General features: G+C 41.9%; 1 protein-coding gene across 1 annotated transcript; it reads right to left on the reverse strand.

Annotated features, from left to right (window-relative positions):
- Positions 1–557: 557 nt before the first annotated feature.
- LOC124655902 lies at positions 558–3946 on the reverse strand. Its single transcript, XM_047194729.1, has 3 exons — positions 3913–3946; positions 1032–1144; positions 558–939 (listed from the first exon to the last, which is right to left on the reverse strand). The coding sequence occupies exons 1-3, from the start codon at positions 3944–3946 to the stop codon at positions 598–600; spliced, it is 489 nt and encodes a 162-aa protein (XP_047050685.1). The 3' UTR covers positions 558–597.
- Between the last annotated feature and the right edge of the window lie 5511 nt (positions 3947–9457).

Below are 9457 nucleotides of genomic sequence, written 5' to 3' on the forward strand. Positions count from 1 at the left end.
CTTAATGATCTCCCGCAAAAGCTTTAAACCTGGAGATTCATGCGCGGACAGCCTAGTTGCTCGGACATTTTCGCACAACTGATAGTTCGATTTCATGGTCCAAAAGGAGCCAGGGATCATAGTTCTGCATGTGAAGTTCCTATAAACTTCAGGTTATATTATTGCATTGTGCATTGGAAACGAACTCAAACAAAAATTTAATCAATTTATTGGTTTCACTTCCGATCTGTTGCGGTGACGGTTCTTCCAGCGCACTGCCAAGTTTCCTTCCCACAAAGTAATTTTAAGCACAGATAATGCAGAAAACAAAGTAATATGAAAATATGCAAAAGCTTATAAATTCAGAAAACCGAACATAAACATTTACTGCAAATAAAATACTGCCATCCATCAAAACAAGAAACAAGCATACATCACCTCTCCGCCCCACGGCGCAGAGACATCAGCCATACAACACACCAACCAATCTGAATAAAATTCATAGTTTTGGTATACCAGAAAAAATAACCCTGTGCCACACCACTTCATATTCAAGCATACTCAAGTCTTCCAGATGATGGCAGAGCACGCCCTACGCTCTATCTCCCCCCTGCCTGCTCACAATTCTTCAGAAACATCATCCACATTCAGCAACACACTGACCATGTCGTCTTCTTTGTTGGACTCCTTCCCGAGGCTGTTCGTGAAGCCAACGACATTGGCGAAGTAAAGAAAGTCCTCGTCCTCGACGGCCTCCGGCCCGAGGCTGTTCATAAAGGTGAGGGGAGTCACGAAGTCAGAGTCCTGGAAGTAGCACGCAACCTCGGTCCAGTACCCTGCACCGTGCACAATCGCCATGACGGTGGTGAAGTCAGGCGCTTGGAGGTTCAGGATGCTGTCGTAGGCGTTGATCTCGTCGTCATCCAACGAGAAACTGGCACCACTGAAGTCAGGGCTTGTCTGCATTAACATAATTTTTTTAATTATGAAGCCTCGGCAGTGTTACCGAGATTCAGAAATGCATTTCTAATTGTAAACTGGGTAGAACTTACCTCGCCAAGACCGGAGTTTGAGCCCTCACAAGAATGCGCCTCACCAAGACCGGAGTTCAAGCCTGCCTCACCAAGACCAGACTTCGAGCCCTCAGAAGATTGTGGTCCGCTACCTGGAACCAAATGCCACAAACCATGCATTATTAATTACATTTTCAATATCCATAAATCCATCAGGGGTCCATACAGTAAAACAAGTGAGCAATCGAATAGTCAAGTGAACCGAGACTAAAAGTTCAGCACAGATAGCTGAAAACCATTGATTGAACAAATATAACAAAAAAAAATCCTAGATCTTATAAAATTAGAAGCTGTGTCCAAATCCAATCCCTTTAACCCAACCTATACTTATTTCTCCACAAAAGACATAAAAACACAATTCATTTTGAAGCCACATCTATGCAACGATGGCGAAATTTAGAGAAATTTGCAGGATATATTTTACTACTTTTCTGTAAAAGGATCATCCTTGAAAAAAAACAATGGTACGACAGAGTCGTCATTATGAGAATTGCTTTCAGCTTTTTTTGTACTTTCAATTTTTCATTACTTGAAGTGACGCATTTCGATAAATGTCAATACAATATATTACTGCAAAGAACATATGTTCAGTAACTATTCAATATCCTTGAGCCCATGTTTTATTGACCAGTAATGCTTAATTTTACATATCAGACAAATCTCAGAGGGTTGATTGGCATGTCAAATAATAGTAAAGGCTTATATATTAGGTGTTCTATCGGATGTCGGAAACAAACACAACACACACTATAAGTGTGCACAGTTTGGCTCAAGCCTCAAGGTGTATACTACACACATGCAACAAATTTGACCAGAATATACTTTCCCTATTCATAATTCCAGCTATAACACAAAACAAATTTTAGGACGTTTCAAAAACCAAAACAATGCATTGAACTGGAAAAAAGTGTCCAACAGATGCCACCTCAAGAACCAGAGCTTTTTTGGGAGAGTTCTGATGATTACCTCATTGTACTAGATTGTGAAAATAATCTAAAATGAAGACGGGGTACAGTTTCGCGTGCACAACTTTTATTCGAGGACATGGTCGAAGGAATATTTCAGCCACCAGGCTAGTATGTTGTAAAATTTATGGTAGCAAGTTAATCTTCTCCAAGATTAAAAAGAACTGGCAAATAAACTCTATTGTTAGAAAGGCCATAGTAATTCACAAGACTGCAAACGTTCCGTTGGGTTTGCACTTTGCATAATATTAAGTGGAAGTGAGAAACTATCTCACCTCTTTCTTCTTCTTGCCCCCATGAGTTTGTAATAAACAGCCAATGGCCATGGTTCTCCTGTCAATTAACACTTCTTTGTTGCCTCTGTTTTCTCATTTGTCAGTGTCATTACTGACCATCGAAACACGTGCACTCTATCAGTTATGCTCCTCACCTCTCCTCTATCGCCGTTTTCATCCATTTGTCACACAAAACCTACCCTTACTAGCTATTGCTATGATACATTGTGCCACAATTTAGCTATACTGGTCACTGCAAACATGTGTTAACTAATTTCTGCCACCACAGCCCTTCCCAGCCACTCGCCCGGAACACCAATCACCACCATAGGCCTCACCGACCAGTTAGTTGGTTACCACCAGGCACAGTTGACCTTGCCGACCACTTCACTAGTCATTACTATCACTGCAAACCTTACCTAATACTCCCTCTGTCCCATAATATATATGTTGTGATAACATCTTATATTATGGGACAGAGGGTGTACTTGATTGGGAAAGTACCAGAAAAACAAAACAATAGATTGTGATATAAAGCTAAAAGTACCAATTTGAGAAGGGCGAAAGGGTAATGTGAGTATCTTGTTAACCGTAGAGATCCTCCTCAAGATAGGTTTTCGCACCGCTTTATAAATAAAGCCACAAACAAGTATATCAAAGATAAACAAAAAGTAGAAGGGGACCAAAACTTGCCACCGAAGACACCGGAACGAGACCCATGGGAATCGGAGCTCCACGGCGATGCCCCAAGAAGGTAACGATGCATAGCGCCGCTGTCGTTGAGACCACGACGGTTAGGGTTTTCACCCGGATCCCTAACGCGGAAAAGGTACCCACAACGGATACTAGGCACTATGCCCATAACAATCTTATAGCTATTACATGAACAATCTCATCCAATCCCTACCATCCCCTACAGCCTACAACGGGGAATTACTCACACATGGATCGGGGAATCATGGATGGTTGATGGAGAGGTGTCGGTGATGGCGATGATCTCCTCCAATTACCCGTCCTGGCAGGGTGCCAGAACGGAGTTCTGGTCCCGAATTGGGGTTTCTGGTGGCGGCGGAGTAGCGGAACTCTTTCTGGAAAAAACATCGACCACCCCTCCCAGTATTTTCAGTTCAGGGGCTTTATATAGTGCGAAGGAGAGGTTGAGGGAGTGGCCGAGGCGGCCAGACCACTCCTAGGCGCGGACAAGCCTGGCCCGCGCTGATACGTCTCAAACGTATCTATAATTTTTGATGCTCCATGCTTGTTTTACATCAATTCATATATGTTTTTCTTACACTTCGTTGCACTTTTACATGATTTCCGGCACTAACCTATTAACAAGATGCCACAGTGTCAGTTCCCTGTTTTCTGTTGTTTTTGTATTTCAGAAAAGTTGTACAAGAAATATTCTCGGAATTGGATGAAACAAAGCCGTAGTCAGTATTTTACCGAAATGAAGACGAAGTCGGAAGGGGGGTCGAAGAGGCGCCACAGGGCAGCCAGACTTGCCCTTGGCGCGGTCTAGCCTAGGCCCGCACCAAGGGGAGGTTTGGCGCCCCCTGGCACCCTACCGACCTAAATCCTCCACCTAAATATACATCTTCTAGGGAAAACCCTAGATACCCAAGTCTTCATCCACGAAAAGTTCCATCGCCATCGCCGAACCCATCTCGGGGGGTTCTGAAGCTCTTCTCGGCACCCTGCCGGAAGTAGGAAATCATCGCTGGAGGCATCTACATCGCCATGTCCGCCTCCAAAGTGATGTGTGAGTAGTTCATCCCTAGACTATGGGTCCATAGCAATAGCTAGATGGTTGTATTCTCCACTTTGTGCTTCATGTATAGAACTTGTGAGCTGCCCTACATGATCAAGATCATCTTTATGTAATCCTATATGTTGCGTTTGCTGGGATCCGATGAATATTGTATACTATATTGAGATTGATTATATATTCATGTCATATGTTATTTGTGATCTTGCATGCTCTCTGTTGCTAGTAGAAACTATGACCAAGTGGACACTTGTGACTCCAAGAGGGGGTATTTATGGTCGATAGTAAGTTCATGCCTCTAGTTTCCTGGGAGAGTGACATTAAACTTTCTAAGATTGTAGATGTGCTGTTGCTACTAGGGAGAAAACAACAATGTTTTATCCGAGGGTAATTCTATTGTTTACTTTACACACATTGCTTAATGCGATAGTCTGTTGATTGCAACTTAATACTGAGGTTCGGACGATAACCTGAAGGTGAATTATTAGTCATAGACGTAGTTGGATTACGGTCTATGTATTATGTTGTAATGGCCATATCAAATCTCATAGTAATCATCTTGTCATGTATGGTCGATATTCTGTCAATTGCCTAGCTGTAATTTGTTCACCCAACATGCTATTTATCTTTATGTAGAGACACCTCTAGTGAACTATGGACCCCGGTCCTATTTCCTTTACTGATAAATACTACTCCAATTCTTGTTCTGTTACTTTCTGCAAATATCTCTTTCCACACGATACGTCTAATCATTTATGTTTGGCAAACCGGTGAGATTGACAACCTCACTGCAAGTTGGCGCAAAGTACTTGGTTGTGTTGTGTGCAGGTTCAACGTTGTTGCTGACGCTGGTAGTGCGTGATGTCTACGCACGCTTCTATTCCTGTAGACAGTGTTGGGCCTCCAAGAGCAGAGGTTTGTGGAACAGCAACAAGTTTCCCTTAAGTGAATCACCCAAGGTTTATCGAACTCAGGGAGGTAGAGGTCAAAGATATCCCTCTCAAGCAACCCTGCAATTACGATACAAGAAGTCTCTTGTGTTCCCAACACACCTAATACACTTGTCAGATGTATAGGTGCACTAGTTCGGCGAAGAGATAGTGAAATACAAGTGATATGGATGAATATGAGTGGTAATAGCAATCTGAAATAACTATGGCAGCAAGTAAACATGCAACGGAACAGTAAGTAAACGGAGTTTCGATATTCGAAAACAAGGCCTAGGGATCATACTTTCACTAGTGGACACTCTCAACAATGATCACATAAATAATTAAGTTCTCTTCTCTTATGCTACTTCAAACACTCTCTTGTTGGATAACAAACACCATTCATTGTGTAGGGCTACAAGAGCTCCCTCAAGCCGAAGTAAACAAGCTCCACAACATTCGGAATTCATATTTAAGTAACCTCTAGAGTGCATAATAGACCGTTGCAATTTAGACCGAGTACTAACATAGCATACACACTGTCACCTTTAAGCTATGAAAGGGGGAATAGATCACATCAATACTATCATAGTAATAGTTAACTCCATAATCTACAAGAGATTACAATCATAACCTACGCCAAGTACTACATGATGCACACACCGTCAACATTACATCATGAAGGAGGAATAGACTACTTTAATAACATCACTAGAGTAGCACATAGTAATAGTGATACAAAGCTCATGATCACATAAAGATCACACCATGGGAGAGAGAGATGAACCACATAGCTACCGGTACAGCCCCTTAGCCTCGGGGAGAACTACTCCCTCCTCATCATAGGAGACAACAGCGTCGATGAAGATGGCGGTGGTGTTGATGGAGATGCCTTCCGGGGGCAATTCCCCGTCCCGGCGGCGTGCCGGAACAGAGACTTCTGTCCCCCGAATCTTGGCTTCGCGATGGCGGCGGCTCTGGAACTTTTCTCGTATCGTGGCTTATTCTCTTAGGGTTTTCGAGACGGAGATAATATATAGGCGGAAGGGCAGCCTCGGAGGAGTCCTGGTGGAGCCACACCATAGGGGGGCGCGCCCCCCCTTGGCCGCGCCGCCAGGTGGGGTGGGGCCCCCAGGGCTCCCCTCTGGTCCCTCTCTGGCTCTCTGGAAGCTTCCGTGAAATATAAGACCCTGGGCGTTGATTTCGTCCAATTCCGAGAATATTTCCTTTGTAGGATTTCGAAACCAAAAACAGCACAAAACAGGAACTGGCACTTCGGCATCTCGTTAATGGGTTAGTTCCGGAAAATGCATCAAAACGATATAAAGTGTGAACAAAACATGTAGGTATTGTCATAAAACTAGCATGGAACATCAGAAATTATAGATACGTTTGTGACGTATCAAGCATCCCCAAGCTTAGTTCCTACTCGCCCTCGAATAGGTAAACGATAACAAGGATAATTTCTGAAGTGACATGCTACTTACATAATCTTGATCATACTATTGCAAAGCATATGAGATGAATGAAGTGATTCAAAGCAATGGTAAAGACAATTATTAAACAACTGAATCATATAGCAAAGACTTTTCACGAATAGTACTTTCAAGACAAGCATCAATAAGTCTTGCATAAGAGTTAACTCATAAAGCAATAAATTTTTAGTAGAAAGCTTTGATGCAACACAAAGGAAGATATAAGTTTCAGCAGTTGCTTTCAACTTCAACATGTATATCTCATGGATAATTGTCAACACAAAGTAATATAACAAGTGCAATAGGTAAACATGTAAGAATCAATGCACGCAGTTCACACAAGTGTCTGCTTCTAAGATAGAAAGAAGTAGGTAAACTGACTCAACATAAAGTAAAAGATAGGCCCTTCGCAGAGGGAAGCATGGATTACTATTTTTGTGCTAGAGATTTTCATTTTGAAAACATAGAAACAATTTTGTCAACGGTAGTAATAAATCATATGTGTTATGTATAAGACATCCTATAAGTTGCAAGTCTCATGCATAGATTACCAATAGTGCTCGCACCTTGTCCTAATTAGCTTGGATTTACATGGATTATCATTGCATAACATATGTTTCAACCAAGTGTCACAAAGGGGTACCTCTATGCCGCCTGTACAAAGATCTAAGGAGAAAGTTCGCATTGGATTTCTCGCTTTTGATTATTCTCAACTTAGACATCCATACCGGGACAACATAGACAACAGGTAATGGACTCCTCTTTAATGCATAAGCATTCAACAACAGATAATATTCTCATAAGAGATTGAGGATTGATGTCCAAACTGAAACTTCCACCATGATTCATGGCTTTAGTTAGTGGCCCAATGTTCTTCTCTAACAATATGCATACTCAAACCATTTGATCATGATAAATCACCCTTACTTCAGACAAGACGAACATGCGTAGCAACTCACATGATATTCAACAAATGTGTAATAGTTGGTGGCATCCCCAGAAGCATGGTTACCGCTCAACAAGCAACTTATAAGAAATAAGACACATAAGCTACATAATCTTTACCACAATAGTTTTTAAGGCTATTTTCCCATGAGCTATATATTGCAAAGACAAAGAATGGAATTTTAAAGGTAGCATTCAAGTAATTTACTTTGGAATGGCAGAGAAATACCACATAGTAGGTAGGTATGGTGGACACAAATGGCATAGTTTTTTGGCTCAAGGATTTGGATGCACGAGAAGAATTCCTCTCAATACAAGGCTTAGGCTAGCAAGGTTGTTTGAAGCAAACTCAAGTATAAACCGGTACAGCAAAACTTACATAAGAATATATTGCAAGCATTATAAGACTCTACACTGTCTTCCTTGTTATTTAAACACTTCACCAGAAAATATCTAGACTCTAGAGAGACCAATCATGCAAACCAAATTTTAACAAGCTCTATGTAGTTCTTCATTAATAGGTGCAAAGTACATGATGCAAGAGCTTAAGCATGATCTATATGAGCTCAACAATTTCCAAGTATCAAATTATTCAAGACATTATACCACAAGTATAGGGGATCGCAATAGTCTTCGAGGGAAGTAAAACCCAATTTATTGATTCGACACAAGGGGAGCCAAAGAATATTTGTAAGCCTTAACAGCGGAGTTGTCAATTCAGCTGCACCTGGAAACAGACTTGCTCGCAAGAGTTTATCAGTAGTAACAATTTTATAGCAGTAGCAATATCAGCAGCAGTGTAACAAACACATCAGTAGTGATTATAGTAAACAGCAGGATTAAAATACTGTAGGCACAGGGATGGATGAACGGGCGTTGCTTGGATGAGAGAAACTCATGTAACAATCAAGGTAGGGCATTTGCAGATAGTAATAAAACGGTATCCAAGTACTAATCAATCAATAGGCATGTGTTCCATATTTAGTCGTACGTGCTCGCAATGGGAAACTTGCACAACATCTTTTGTCCTACCAGCTGATGTCTACGCACGCTTCTATTCCCGTAGACAGTGTTGGGCCTCCAAGAGCAGAGGTTTGTAGAACAGCAGCAAGTTTCCCTTAAGTGAATCACCCAAGGTTTATCGAACTCAGGGAGGAAGAGGTCAAAGATATCCCTCTCAAACAACCCTGCAATCACGATACAAGAAGTCTCTTGTGTCCCCAACACACCTAATACACTTGTCGTATGTATAGGTGCACTAGTTCGGCGAAGAGATAGTGAAATACAAGTAATATGGATGTATATGAGTGGTAATAGCAATCTGAATAAAATATGGCAGCGAGTAAACATGCAACGTAACGAAGAATAAACGGAGTTTCGATGCTTAGAAGCAAGGCCTAGGGATCATACTTTCACTAGTGGACACTCTCAACATTGCAATCATAATTGAATATAAATATAAGCACTTCACTATGCTACTCTGAATTACTCTTTGGCAAGATAACGAACACTAATTCATCATGTAGGCAAACCTTAAAGATGTATTCCCAAGTACTAATAAACACCCCACGCCGTCACCGTGAGCATTCATAGGAGGTACTAACACACCACAATTTCATAGAGACATCCAACTCAAATCATAACTCGGTGAATAAGTATTCTGTGAAATATAGCCTAAGAGACCCACACGGTGCACACACTCGTCACCTTTACACACGTGGGACAAGGAGTCTCCGGAGATCACATAAGTAAAATCCACTTGAATAGCATAACGACATCTAGATTACAAGCTCATCATATGGATCTCAATCATGTAAAGCAGCTCATGAGATCATTGTATTGAAGTACATGGAGAGAGAGATGAACCACATAGCTACCGGTACAGCCCTTAGCCTCGGGGGAGAACTACTCCCTCCTCATCATAGGAGACATCGATGGCGATGAAGATGGCGGTGGTGTCGATGGAGATGACTCCGGGGGCAATTCCCCGTCCCGGCAGGGTGCCGGAACGAGACTTCTGTCCCCCGAATTGGAGTTTCGCGATGGCG

The sequence above is a fragment of the Lolium rigidum genome, chromosome 5 (genome assembly GCF_022539505.1).
Source record: "Lolium rigidum isolate FL_2022 chromosome 5, APGP_CSIRO_Lrig_0.1, whole genome shotgun sequence".
NCBI lineage: Eukaryota > Viridiplantae > Streptophyta > Magnoliopsida > Poales > Poaceae > Lolium > Lolium rigidum.

Coding starts and splice junctions, on each gene's coding strand:
- LOC124655902 (XM_047194729.1), bottom strand. CDS start 3,946: ATGGCGATGGAACTTTTCGTGGATGAAGACTTGG. Junction 1,145..3,912: donor TTTCGTGGATGAAGACTTGG/GTATCTAGGGTT, acceptor ATTTGGTTCCAG/GTAGCGGACCACAATCTTCT. Junction 940..1,031: donor CAAACTCCGGTCTTGGCGAG/GTAAGTTCTACC, acceptor ATGTTAATGCAG/ACAAGCCCTGACTTCAGTGG.